The sequence below is a fragment of the Manacus candei genome, unplaced genomic scaffold, assembly GCF_025592945.1.
Source record: "Manacus candei isolate 608988 ecotype Guabito, Panama unplaced genomic scaffold, ASM2559294v1 h1tg000007l, whole genome shotgun sequence".
Lineage (NCBI taxonomy): Eukaryota > Metazoa > Chordata > Aves > Passeriformes > Pipridae > Manacus > Manacus candei.
In genome coordinates, this window is record NW_026138055.1 from 6,569,681 (window position 1) to 6,584,413 (window position 14,733).

At 41.0% G+C, this 14,733-nt stretch overlaps 1 protein-coding gene across 2 annotated transcripts in view; it reads right to left on the minus strand.

Moving 5' to 3' along the window:
- Nucleotides 1-2,918: 2,918 nt before the first annotated feature.
- PKHD1 (PKHD1 ciliary IPT domain containing fibrocystin/polyductin) overlaps nt 2,919-14,733 on the minus strand; it is a 260,769-nt gene continuing 248,954 nt past the window's right edge. For both annotated transcript variants that reach the window (XM_051812579.1, XM_051812572.1), the window contains 3 exons: nt 13,794-13,949; nt 13,066-13,200; nt 2,919-8,108 (listed from right to left, as the gene is read on the minus strand). In XM_051812579.1, coding sequence (XP_051668539.1) covers nt 7,756-8,108; nt 13,066-13,200; nt 13,794-13,949 — 644 coding nt within the window. In that variant the 3' untranslated portion in view covers nt 2,919-7,755. The remainder of the gene's footprint in view (nt 8,109-13,065; nt 13,201-13,793; nt 13,950-14,733) is intronic.

The window sequence follows — 14,733 nt, forward strand, 5'->3', positions numbered from 1 at the left end:
AGACAGCCGAGGGAAATGGGTGCTTTTTCTGATTTCTTTTCCCCTTGCTCCCAGTACAAGCCTTAGTGGGTTGCTTAACTCTTCCCTGTTTCATGTCATCTGTCCCTGATTCATGGACAACAGCACAGGGAAAGCAAGAGTCTACTATTTCTCTTGGAAGGGAAAACTTGAATTTAAAACAGAATACTGGAAATGTTGAAAATCATAAAAAATATCGTATTAAACAATAATTTTTAAATCATTCTAATTTCTTTGGAATTACTACAATTTTTTTTCCCAGAGTTTTGGGGACTATATATGCTCTGAGCCTCCTTGAAATGAAGTGCTGTAGTCAATTCTTGAAGGACCTGAAAGACGGGAACCTTGTCTGAGCTTGTTGTTGGCTCCCAGGTCTATGAGATGTCTGAAGCCCTGAGCTCCTGCAAACTCTTAGGGCTGTTTTAGGTAGGGAAACCAGGCAATCCCAGGACCTTCAGCTCCAAGGTAAAGTTGTACTGGATGAGTTACTGCTATGAGGGGCAACTAAAGAGCAGAGAACTATTTTCAGAGGGGAAAAATGTCAGAGAACCTCTACTTTTTTAGCAGTTCTGCATTCTACTGTACATTTCCATCAGAAAATAACTCATGATGAGTTGGGAACTGAAGTAGGAAGTGCATACCACTGGAAGTAGGAAGTGCATACCCAGGTTAAGGTGAGATTCCTGTTTGAAAAGACTACAAGTCAACCATCTCATCGAAGTTATTCAGGTGACAGCAGAGACAGGCTCTTCCACAGGGGGATTCAGCCTGTCCTGCAATTGCTGTGTATGAAAAATGAAGTGCAGCACCCTCCTGAACCCATATTTGATGATATTACCCACACACCAGGGCAAATTAGGTCAGCCTAGACACATAACTTTTGATAATTAGGGACAATGAATATAGATGAAAGGTAGGTCTTGGATTTGTTCCTTCACTGAGTGTCTCAGACAGCAATGGTTCAGTGCTTCCAGCATCACATACTGAAATGGAGGTTAATCAGTGACCTCATTAAAAATATTCAGAGAATCATAAAATTATGGAATGGTTTGGGTGGGAAGGGACCTTAAAGTTCATCTGGTTCCAACCCCATGGGCAGGGACACCTTCCACTATCCCGGGTTGCTTCAAGCCTCATCCAGCCTGGCCTTGAGCACTTCAAGGGATGGGAAGTCCACAACCCCTCTGGGCGTATTCTCCAGTGCCAACTCTTGGGAGTAAAGGAAAATTTGTCTTGTCTTATCTCACAAATGTATTGACTCCATCCCAATTTCAACCCCTACACAGCCTAGACAAACAGCTATAAATGTCTTCCCACTGTTACCAAAAGAAACTAATTCTTTCGTTTTCCTGAGAATATAAAGAGTCAAATCAACCACGATTTTGCTCAGCAAAAACTTCCTTTTCTAACAATTTTTCCTTTCGCAGTGGACCAAAACTCTAATTCTCAAAGAAATACAGGTATTAAGACCCACAGCAAAGAACTTCTGGTGTCATTCACTCGGGAATAGTGTTTCAGACTTCAGTGCATCGTATAATTTACCATGCAATTGTACACTAAACAAGTGGATACTGAATCATCTCTGGACTAGTCAGCTACTAAGCCCAGTGGTGGACATGAAGATAAAAAATCCCGATGGGCAAGTCTTAAAAGGGAGTCACAATTTCTGCTTCAACTAATCTTCATTTCTGTGTCTGAAAACAGAAGAAAGCACGAAGCATAACAGAACAAAATGTATCATCCTTCTCCCTGCAATGCACAGCTTTTCTCTGGGATTAAAATAGGGTTTGCATTTTAAATTTTCATTTACTAAACAGAAAAATATTTTACTAGGAGGGAATGGTATTAAGGAGAAATGATTCTGTGTGTGCCCTCAGGCCTGGTGAAGACAGGATTTGATTTGCTGTGTTAGGCTGGAATCTGGATTGATACACAGAGATGAGAAGGTGTTTAATAAAATTTACATTTCATTTTCTCACTTGACACCAGTCTCCTGTCACTCACCAAATGAAGGGAATACGACAAATAACTTTTGTCAGCACCTAGACACAGGGAGACAGTCGGGGGGGAGGGAGAGCAAGAGTGGGATATTTTTAGCATCATTCCCTTTGACGGCTGCGAGACGTGGCGTGTCCTGGACACAGGCTTCGTCTTTAATATGCTTTGGAACAGAGAGATGTATCAGGAGGGGGAGCACAAATTCATGCAACCACACCAAACCCACCCAGGGGTATGGACAAATGACCTCGGGGAAATGAGGATGATCCTCACCCACAGCAGCAGCAAATTTGGGTGATGTTCTGTGCTCAGACTGTGTGTAGCTCCTACCTCTGAATGGCTTTGACCTGGCTTGAGTCCCTCTCCCACAGTGCTGCTGCAGAGACCCTTTTCCACTCCACTGTTTTGGCTGTGTCACCTTTCTGTTCTTCTTCCCTCCCCAGTGATCCCAAATTAAAGTGGATGGTTTTAGTATTAAACACTTTTATCCTTGATTTTTTCCACCTGAATTTAGGTTTCTAATCAAGGACCAAAGATCAGGGTCGTAGTCAGCATCTACTTGCTACAGGTTTAACTGCACAAATACAGAGGGAGGGAGGTTTTTTGTGGGAGGACTGACTTATTATATTCACTTTCTCTTCTTTTCCCTTATTACACTTTATCTTTTCAGCTGAATTTTAAGTCAGATCCCCAAATTCCACAGGACTCCCACAGAACATGGAAAGTGATAAAGAATATGTGGGGCATCTGGAAAAGCAAGGTGAATAAATATTACTCCCTATTTGTCATGCAAGAAAACCTGGAAAATATCAGGCAGAACACTTAAAATAAAAGCATAAATATCTTCTTTTTTTTTCACACAGGATATAGATAATTCAGTTTAACATGATATTAATGCTGCACTTCCATAAAATGTTCAGGGACAATAGGTCCATCCAATGGTCATTAGGAGCAACCACCAATTTCAGAAATCTCTTCTGGCTTAAAATAAAATCCAGGGAAGGTTAAATTCACATTTGCCTTTTTCTTATATTCTTCCCCAAGTATCCAACACTGGCATCCCTCAGGTCTAACACAATATGGAAACTATTCAGGGGCTGACCTTGCTTATGTGCAATATTCTGCCATGATCTCTGTTCTAAACTTCTTTTCTCCCCCTCTTTGTTGGTTCTTCTCTGCTGTTTTTCTCCCCTTTGTGAAGGAAAAGAGGAAAAAAAAGAAAAAAGAAAGCAAAAAGAGAGCATAAACATCTCCCCAGGCAACCCTCCTTCAAAAGACAGGTCAACTTCCAGTTGAAAAATAAAATATCCTCTATATCTTTCTATTTTCCTTTTTGGAAAATTCACTAATGGAAGGGTCACTCCTGTTTCCTTTTGTTCTTTGAAAACTGAAAATTTTGAAATGCTTTGGTGAGAGAGGAGAAGATTGTTGGCAGCTTCTTGGCAGCTCCAGACCTGCACATGCACACAGAGGTTTGAGCCAGTGAAAAGCAACTCTGGCACCTCCTGAAGGTCCTCCCTTGGTTGATCTCAGACTTCTTGGAGCTTCACTGTCCCTCACTGAAGCCTGTCATGCCACCCAATATGTGAAGTCTTGGACCTCAGGTAGCACCTGCCTCCTGTCCTCACTCCCTAAAAACAGACTCCTTTTATATACCATAGAAATACCCCTTTGCTGGTGTGTTCTGGAATCCTGGAATGATCCTATGCCTTTTGCCCTTGCAATCATCTTCATAATGTTGATCAACAAATTATCTCCCAACCTTTTCCACATTTCAGTAGGTAGAAAGCTGGAATTATTTCAAGTCCTGGTAAATGTGCAATGATCACAAAAAAATTAAATCTAAAAAAAATTGTGAATCTGTATAATCATTAAGTGCCCATAAGCACTCTTAGAGTATCATGCAGTTTTCCTGATCCAGTGGAGGTTTCCTCTCACAGTTCCAAGTCCACTGAAGATTTTTTTGAGTGTAATTCTCCCCTTAATAAGGTCATTCATTGAAGAATCAGAGAAAAACCTTCTGACTGGACACTTGCCTCCTTTATTTGCCATTTATACATCTCATCCTATAGAAATAAATGCCATAATAGACACCATAATAAATAGGGATTGGAAGTTATACCATATAGAGATGATGAAAGGGTTTATAATCTCATTGCTGTTATTTGCTTTTTTTCTTTTTTTTTTTTTTAATTTTGTATTAAGCACACAATTCCTTCAACCCAGACTGTAATTAATTTTACTACATCACCAGTTATCTCTGCTCCCTAACCAGGCTTGTCATTTTAATTTTTCACAGGCTTTCTTTTTTTCTATCCATGTGCCTGTTCCTGTATCTTAGTGAAGTCTCATCAGCTCTGGTCCAAAGCCTTAGGCAAATTTTTCTGTAATGCACTCCTCTACTTCAGACATAAGAGGAAAAAATACCACTTCCACAAAATGGGAAGGAAAAAAAAAAGGGAAAAAGAATAATTTTGACTGTGCATTGTCTAGCAATTCAGACAGGCCTAGAGAGCTTGGTTAAAAATAAGGCATCCTTTCAGCTACACTATTTATATCAATAAAGGAACTCAGTGCTATTGCAGATGGGACTGCAGAAAAAGGTTAGCAGGTGGAAACCCCGAATCCAGCAAACTTAATGAAATTTTTGCCATTGGCTCCAATTGTCAAATTTCACTGACATTTAACATGACTGTTCAGAAAGATTTTGGACCTCGGAGGATGGATCTGCACAGGCAGATCCAGAGACTTTTATATTCATTTTTCCTGCTTTTTGAAGGCTTCCTCAGTGTCCAGAGTGGGGAGGCAGAACTTTGCTAAGCCCACGTAGGTTTGTTGGAAGTGCTTAGTGTCCCTCAGAGAGCTGGTCTGAACGTGGGCTGTGCTGGAGAATGAGTCTGCCAAAACATGCCTATGGGCTTCTTCCAAAATCTGAGCTGAAATCCTGCTGCTGTCTCTTTATGTCCTCACAGAAACTGGACCTTGACAGCATAAAAAAAGTGAATTCTTCAGCTGCATTCCTGAAGCTGAGCCAGGTGGCTTCGATATCCTCAAGTTTATCAAGGCACCCAACCCTCATGTGTAACCCACATGTCACACTGTAGGTTCTTCCTCTGACTCCTTTCATTCCATCCCCACCCTGCCCTGCTCTCACCTGGGCTTTTGAGACGTATAATATCATAAATTTACCCATAAAACATCTCTGTAAAGGTGGGAAAATGCTGTTGTCCTCATTATAGTATAAGGATTAAGGAGAAATGAATGATGCAAAGACTGAGGGTCTTGAGTAGGATCACCAAAAGTGCTGATCACAAGTCATTGAGGACATGCAGATGCCCCACAGGCCAAGCTGGAATTCAAATTATTGTAAAATAAGGCTTTTGGTTTGGGACATGAGATGTGTGTTCTCTTTCTTTGCCTTGCCCAGGATATCCTGGAGCAGCTTGGGTATGTCTGGTCACTAAATGGTTTGGGCTGAAAGGACCTTAAAGGCCATCTCGTTCCACCCACTTACCATGGGCAGGGGCACCTTCCACTAGACCAGGTTGCTCCAAGCTCCATCCAGCCTGGGCATGAACACTTCCAGGAATGGGGAATCCACAACTTCTCATCTAATCATGCATTCCCTGTAAGACTGAGAGTCTGTTTTTATCTTGGTCTGTCTAGATGGAAAATATTCAAAACAAAAAGTGGGAAGAATCCCACTTCATCCAAGGGCAGCTGCAGTCAGTTTAAACACATTTATTTTTGGAAAAGATGCCATCTCGTGTTTAACCATGTTCTTCAACCATATCTTCGTTCTCTCTGATCACTACAGTGGGTTTTTTTTCTGATGCACAACATTCCCTACATTTCTTACGTATTCAGGAATCACTTCATGTTTGCACCCATTTGTGTCCGTGTTTTGTTCTACTTTCTCCTCACTTCTTCCCATCACTCAGTTAACACACAGCACTCTGGGAAATCAAGATCAATATTGCTGCAGTTAAAGACTTTTTTAGAGGTCTAGTGCAAGACATTACTCAATCTGTAAACAAAGTATTGATAAATGCAAGGATTATGAACTAAAGGATTAATTAAAGCCCTTAACTGTTTCCAATATATCCAATATATTTTTTCCCTCCAAAGAAGGTTGTGTGATATTTGCATATAATTAGCATTCAATATTATTTGCATACATGCTGACATATGTAATTATATGTTATTTGCTTTCATACTGCTTGAATGTGATGGAGTCACATACTGGGAGTAGAAACACTGAAGGGGAGGGAAGTTCAGGGAATGGAGGAATTGTATTTCTGAGAGAGAAAAGGATCTTTTGCCCCGTGAGAGCATCTAAAACTGGGTATCAGCTGTGGAGGAAGCAATGGACTCCAGACCATGTCTCACAAGCTTTATATCTTTTTACATGGACCTTGAATCACGATCCTTAGGGATCTACCTTGTTGATTCACATAAATTAATATTTTGACCTCTCAAAAAAAATAATGTAATAAATTGCTTTTCTATGTCATGTAAGAGGTCAGGAAGGCTAATCCACTGCACTTAATGATATAAGGCCCTCATCCTCAACTGTTTTAAGCCAGAAAATCTCCTGTGCAGTCATCCGCAAACCTAGCTCAGTAAGGAATCAGTCTGATTTCACCCCAAAATTATGATTACAAACACAACATAGTACAGGAGCCAATGCTAGAGAATCTATTTCTTTGCCTAGAAAACTGCAGTTTGCCGACTAGAATCTGCACCTTAACTCCTGCAGCTTGAAATGAACTGCTTTGTGGTTTATTTTGTTGTTTGGTTTTTTTTTTCAAATGAAGATTTGTCAGCTTTTCTTCCACTGCTGATCTGTCCAGAAACCACATCTTCCTGCTTAAGTAATTTTTTCTGCAGAGGAATATAAATTTTATCTGGTGCCACCAGGACACCTTGCAACCAAGAATTTTATGGTACATAAATATGGTACATAATAAAGTTCCTCATCTTCCAGCTCAGTAAAGCAAAGCACAGAGGAATTCTCTGAGCAACTGAAGAATGTCAGCCTTATTATTATTATCCATAAAGAGTTGTGTTCATAACAAGCCAGTGATTTAAAGGTGTCAGAAACAATGCCATGGTGGAGATTTACTCAGTAAAATACTTTAATTTAAAAAAAAAAAGAAAAGAAACAAACACACAAGTGTAAGTATGGAGGTATGAAAGCACTTACTGTAGCCACAGTGAAAGTTGAATAAATGTGGTTTTTCCCTTCAGAAAAAGGAAAATATTTATGCACATACCAAGGTTCTTTGAATGAAACTAAAAGCATGGTTGGAGGAAAGGGGAAAATTTCTATATATTTGCATATATGCATAAATACCAATCACCATTGCTCTAGACACTGTTGAGTTGTTGGGCTAATCCCTGACTGCTTCTGAATGGGATCTCAAAGCTGATCTAGCACTCCCCCAAACAACACTTGAAGAGAATTTTAGAGGTGTCAGAGGGCTGTTCTGAACAGGCAGTTTGGATGCACCCACCCTGTTTTGGGAGCTAAGGAAGGTCAGCATCAAAGACATGGCCAGAGTCTCCCAGCGGGCTGCAGATCCAGGTAACAGGTTCATTTGTACATGTGAGCATCTAGTTCCCCACCCTAAAGTGTATGGTTTGCTCTGAACACAGAGACAAAAGACTCGGCTCCCCATTGACTTCAAGCCAGGAAAATCTTGCTTTGCTGGTGGTCCACCCCCTCACAGCCCTTCTTTACCCCTCTGCTGCCACCATGGCAACATGCTCTCCCACATCTTTCTGATGTCTCGGCATCCTTTTGGACTCCTCTCTTTCCTGGTTGTAACCAGTTGAAGGTTTGGGGACTTCCTTCTGGCTGGAGCATCCCGGGGCAACTGGCTGCTGATGTTCCACAGGGTCACCAGGAATTCTTCCTCCACGTGGCTGTTGGTGACTGTCCCTTTTCCTTGCTGAAGAAAAGGGGTGTCTGTCCCCTGTCTTACGCTGGACATTGTTCAACTTTCTCACTGACTTGGCTTCACAGGGTGGCAGGTTCAGCTCTTCCAGTTGTCCTGTGGCACGTCCCATGGCTCCAGTTCCTGCCAAAACTGGGAAAGAAAGATTTGTTTGCTCTTTACAGTAATTATAAGATCCCACCTTCACGTACCTTACCCTTTTATGGCTTTAATACGTGTTAAAGACATTAATTATTTTTTTAATTTCACATGGGCGGACAGTGATAGGAAAAGGAGGAAGAATTTTAAACCAAAAGAGGAGACATTTAGATTAGAGGTTAGGAAGAAATTCTTCCCTGTGAGGGTGGTGAGGGCCTGGCACAGGTTGCCCAAGAGAAGTTGTGGCTGACCCACCCCTGGAATTGTTCCAGGTCAGGTTGGATGGGGCTTGGAGCAACCTGGGATACTTTAAGGTGTCCCTACTGACCTAGTGGCAGGTGTTAGAATAAGATGATTTTTAAAATCTCTTCTAACCCAAATAATTCTATGATTGCATGATTCCATGGTTAATTAAAAAGCAGTTATTGTTAGAGACATAAATTTACTGGGCACACATTTTAGTTTGAGAGAAATAAGTTGTTAAAGTCAAAAAAACGTTAGCTATTTCCACAAATAAATAAAAAGCAACAAAAACAGCTGGTTTACTCTTATTGATACACTAACAGCTCTTACAGCATCTTCAATGGTTAACAAATTTCCAATAAATATTTAATAATTAAGTATATAGAATGAAGTTGGTCAGTAAGCTATGTAGTGATAAGGCTGATAATATTTTAATGCTACACACTTATAAAATACATCATCCCTTTCTGAATCAGTCTGTGAAAAAGATAGAACTTTATATTTCCAACATTTGAGTCCTGCTCAAGGCAGATCCTGTAACCTGTAATGCTGTCTCAAAAATGATGTTGAAAAAATGCAGAAAAAAGAAAACACACACTATCTATTTTTCATGTGGAAACACAAAATGTTTACATCCCTGTGAACCAAAGGGTTATCAATGACAGACACAAAATCAGTTCTAGTGTCACAGCAGAGACAGCTTCTGAGTTGACAGGGTGTGCTATCATTTCAGTGCAAGATTGGCAGCCTCATTTTTGCTATCATTTGGATGCTAAAAACATTTGTAATATTATTGCAATCCTCTCCCTTCCCCCAGGAATGTGAAACGAAAACAGCCCAGACCCAAATCTTTTATATTCATTCCAAATCCAGAACTAGTCCTAGTCCACATGTCTCATGTTAGTGGACAACATCAGCTTTTATAGTCCATATATCTGCACATTTTATAGGTCCATAGCACAAATAATACCAGACAATGCATCGTTACCACTCCTGATTTTTCAGGGTTGTCCTTTCATTTTGGCCCTTAGCAGCCTGTGACATTCAGCCCACTCTTGCTCAGACCTGCTCAGATTCATTCTCTTCTTCCTTTTCTGTAATTCATTAATTGGAACTGTATTTGCTGAATCATAGAATATCTCAGATTGGAAGGGACACATAAGGATGATCAAGCCCAATCCCCGCTCCTCACAAGAACACCTAAAACAAAATCATATGACCATAAAGATTGTCCAGACACTCCTTGAACATCTGGAACTCTGACAGTGACAACGACTTAATGCTTGTGCTAATTTTTCCTGTTAAAGGGTGTTGCTGTTTTTTTCAACTTGTGCATTCATAACTTCTAATTTCAGGATTGTCCCTCTTGCAAATCCACTGGAAAGTTGTTGGCAAAATTTCAGTAGTCAGATATATTTCTGTGTTTAACAATTTTCCTTCTTAAGCTTGCTTAAATATTAGGTAGCTGGCTGTTTTAAGGTAAAAATTACATGCATCACCAGGCTCAATTTTCTTTCTTACACACATAAAGAGCATAATCAGGTCACGATCCCCCATATCAAATCTTCATGTCAGTTCCTGAGACTTATTGGCTCTCTCTTCGTTTTTAAAGGTGACATTTTCAACAGTGAAAATAGGCCTTTTCAAACAAGTTTGAATTAATGAAGGAGGCTAAAAGTTTTCTGGATAGTAGAAGTTTCAAGGATGAAGTACTGCCTGGAGATTTATATTTCATAGTAATATAAATATCCTGATTTTTTAAAATTAAATACAGACTATTCAATATCATTAAAGCACACGATTAACTGGATTAAGTACCAGCTAATAGAGCTCAGGTAATAATTATATGTGGGAAATAATTCTCAGAGGTGGGGATGTGTGCACCAGTACCAGACACTCCCACTAAAATGGAAGATATTCAGTGTTTCCACTGATGTTTTGGAATTAAAACACAGCAAAAATGGCAGACTGGTAGAAAGGAAGGAGCAGGAGCTGATCTGAGCAACCTCAGAGCAAGGAGGGAAATCCAATCTGCAGAGTGGGAGAACATCTTCAGGAATACAACAGTGATTTCTGGGTGAAGATGTCCAAGGAGTTCAGCATAAGAATCAATCAGGTGCCACACCTGAAAGAACTGCAAATTGAAGCTTGGAAATGGAAGCTGTTAGAGGATACAAGTCCTCAATGGCCAAGGTGATGAACCACCAGAATAAATTGCAAAAAGCAAAAAGAAAGTCTATATCCCTCCACCTCCAGCTGTGTTGTGTTAACAATGCCTTAGTTAATCCAAAGTTCTTTAATTCAAGAGAGATTATTGGGTGAGGCTGAGGAGATTTTTGGTTACACCAAGGTTAACCAAGGTAATATCTTGATCCCTTTTCCCTGCAGTGCTGCTTAGCTGGTTCCTTCCATCCATTCATCCTCGGCTGCCCATTTTGGTACAAAATCCAGGGCCCCTGATCCACTGCACTTTGCACTCTATAAGCACCTTCCAAAGAGAAAAGCTCTCTCTTGCAAGTCTTACTGTGGTGATTAATAAATAAAGACTCTGAACACTTAATTGTGTTAGAAAAGTGGTATTTCTTATGAGGGAAAGAGCTATAAAGCAGAAACTAAACAAAAAGAGTTCAGCTTTGATTTCCTCTCTCTCTCTCTCTCTCCTAAACCAATAGCACTTTAAATAAGGGGGAATCAAACATTAGACATTTCCAAGTCATATGTATTAAATTCACTTAAGATATTGTTATCCTTGTTTAGATTTGAACATATCGGGGAATCTTTTTGTCTTGCAACTATTCCTAAAAGACTTTAAGTGGCTGGATTGCCTTTTTCTGACAAAAAAAAAAAATCTTTCCATGAATTATTTACATGAAGGCTCCAATCAACTCTATACCTGTCAGCCTCCCCAACCAAAATGAAAGTTCACTATGTAAAGGTGCCAAGGGAGAGTGGCAGCCTCCCACTGCGAGTTTATAGACAGAACTAAGTCAGCACGCATTATGTGTCAGAGCCAACATCAGACAGAATCAGATCCTTTGATCTCAGACCTCCACAGGAAGCTTAGATCTCAGACAAATTAGATAAAAAATGAATTTATAGCAGATATGTATCCTAAGGCACACAGCTGAATGCTGTGTTTTGGAGAAGTACAGCAAATATCAAAACACATAAACTGCAGAATTTCCTCTCTCCTTCTCTCTCTCTCTCTCCCTCGGCTTTTGTTATAGATGCTAATTAAAAGGAGATAAAAACTCCAGCTCGCCTCTTCCTGCCTCTTATGTAATCCACAGGCTTGGGGAAGAAGGAGTAAGAAGAAATTCCCAAACCAGAGTAAATGGGGGGTTCAGTGGGGTTATCAGAGTGCCCTCAGATCTGCGCTGTTGGCAGGTGAGATAAAAAAAGCCCTCAGCTCCTGTAAGAACATTTCACACTTGCAGAGAGGGAAGCCAGTGCTTTGTGCTGGCAGCCACGTGCCCCCGGGGCTGTCTGCTTCCCTGTGACCTCAGAAGGAGTCGTGTTTGATCAGCACACGATGAAAAGATGAGTCTGGAGGAGGTGTGAGGAAAAGAGTTGTTTGTGGCAGGACCCCGGGGAGTAAAGGGGGACACGGAGTGGGGTGGGTGGGGATGGAGCTGCTTTGGAGTGTTGGGTTGGACTCAGAGAGACTGTGCAAATGAGCTCTGGGTGTTTTGTTTTCTACCTCCAGTGTACTTCACTGCCATCCTCCAGAGCCTGCAAACCTGTCCAGAGCTTTTTGATCCCTCTGCAGTTACTGCAGCACTTGGAGACTTGGGCAGGGAGCTGCCCTGTTTCTCCAGGCAGAAGAGACCGACCCCCACCTGGCTGCAATCTCCTGTCAGGGAGCTGGAGAGTGTGACAAGATCCCCTCTGAGCCTCCTTTTCTCCAGGCTGAGCCCCCCTCCTAGCTCCCTCAGCTGCTCCTCATCAGACTTGTGCTCCAGCCCCTTTCCCAGCTTATGAATCAGGCCTTTATGTGCATTTACTCCTCCACTACAGGTTACCTGTCCATTTGGCCAGGTCCCAACTTCAGCTGGAATATCTTAAAGGTCAAGTCATTGGTAACTTCCAACATATCCAGCAGTATGAGGTGGCTGTTTGGCAATTGGCTGTTTCCCCATCAGTGCTGGGGACACTGGGGCTGTTTTCCCTGCCCTACTCCAAAAACACAAGGACAAATCATGAACTCACTGAATTATAGAATATCCTGTTGGAAGAGATACACAAGGATCATGGAAGTCCAGCTCCTGGCCCTGCACAGTTCAACCCCAAGAATCACACTGTGAGAATATGGGAATTATGCTGCTGCCTTCAGTGTAGCTGGGAATTCACTCTATCTGTGTAAAGGGAGATGACAAATAGGAAAATACCAGTGAGCAGAGGGAGAAGGCAATAAAGAGGTGGACCTTCTGAGAACTGTGCCACTGGTCCTGTTCAAACCTATAAAATCATTGGATTATTAAGGTTGGAAAAAACCTTTAAGATCATTGAGTCCAACCACCAACCCAGCACCACCATGATCAATACTAAAGCACCCCATCCTGGCACATTTTTTGAACACTTCCAGTGATGGTGATCCCATCACTTCCCTGGGCAGTCTGTTCCAACACCTGAATATGCTGGAAGAGTAAGAACTCTTTTGATGTTCAACTGTTTATGAATTTGAATTAATGTCAAACTGCAGTCTCACCTCCTCCTACAGGCACTCCTTTTTCATTTTCTCCTTGGTTGTAGCAAGGCCTGATGGGAGCTGCAGGAGGCTGTGCTTGTTTTTTGGGTCTCTTAGTATTGGCCCCTGGTACATCAACCTGTTCAGTCCTTGTTTCTGTAATGAAACACACAGCCCATCACTCTCAATACATCCTCAGCTCAGCAGGAACAATTGATTCCAGCAAAAAGTAAATATATTTTTGAATATATAATTGAATATTTCTTGAGTGTATATATACCCCAACAAATGCCATGTCCACACACCTTTTGAACACTTCCAGGGATGGTGACCAACTCCACCATTTCCCTGGGCAGCCTGTTCCAGTTCTTGACAACCCTTTCCAGGAAGAAATGTAATATCCAATCTAAACTTCCCCTGATGCAACTTGAGGCCATTTCTTCTTGTTTTGTAACAGCTTTTATAGGCATAAAACTCCATAACCTTGAACTACCATAGAATCACAGAATCACAGAATATCCTGAGTTAGAAGGGATAATCAAATGGATTTGATAATCAAAAGGGTAATCACATGGATAATCAAAGTCCAATTCTTGTCCCTGCACTGAGTACAAAATATATTGTTAATAGTAAACTTCTCAGAGCTTTTTGAATTCTATTGTCTGAAACCCATTGTGGCCATTCTGTGGATTTGTTGAATAAAATAGAGGGTCTGCAAGTATATATTTTAATGAGTATTTCCAACTTACTGTTGCTTTTGCTCTTCTTGAACCAGCAGAATGCAAGAACACTGGTGAATGCAAATGCTGCTGAGCCCAGTAGGACAACAAGGATCATGCTGGCCTTTGCTGCCACTGGGACAGGGAAGATGGAAAATGGCTGAGAGAGCACAGTGAACTTCGCTCCTGGAATTTAAAACAGTCAGTTCATTACAAAAGTAAGAACTCTCGTTTCACAGCTAAAACACCACCCTACAAACTTTCAGCAGGGATGCCACCATCAGAAATGTATGCAGGAACAAACCATAAGTCCATCCATCTCCAGATCCAACATTAAACAACAATATATATTTAGGACTGAGTCCCAGGACAACCCAAATACATAATAATACTTTTACGAGGCAAGTTTCAAACTTTCAGTTCTTCCTGAAGCATAAACAGCTTCTTTGCATTCAACAATCCTTGATATTACTTCCATGAATTTGTCTATCTGACTACCAAACCCGGAAAACACATTCAAAAAGCCAAACAGAGCAGACCCAGACAGAAAACATGCACATTCTGCCTCACAAAACAGAGATACTGGTTGTGACAAGAAAGTAGTTTAGAACACACAATTTCTACAGGCTATACCTGAATCATATCAGTGTAAGTTATGGGCAACCCAGAAACATTCACCACCATTAAGCTTAAACCCATGATGCAGAAAGATCCCAGTGAACTTGCTAATATTTTCCATCACAATAATGAACCTTATAAATAAAAAATGTCAGTGTCCCTGCTGTTAGCACAGTAAATATTTAGTCTCTTGACACACAGAAGATTTGGGTAAAGATCTTCACCCAGAGATTCTGAAGTTTTCTGTAAATAAATCAGAATCAAACCAGCCACTACTCGTAGTTTCTGTGATCAAGACTTCATTGAATCAAGGGTTCTGTGATCAAGAGTCTCAGCATCTGAGTTTCAAGGA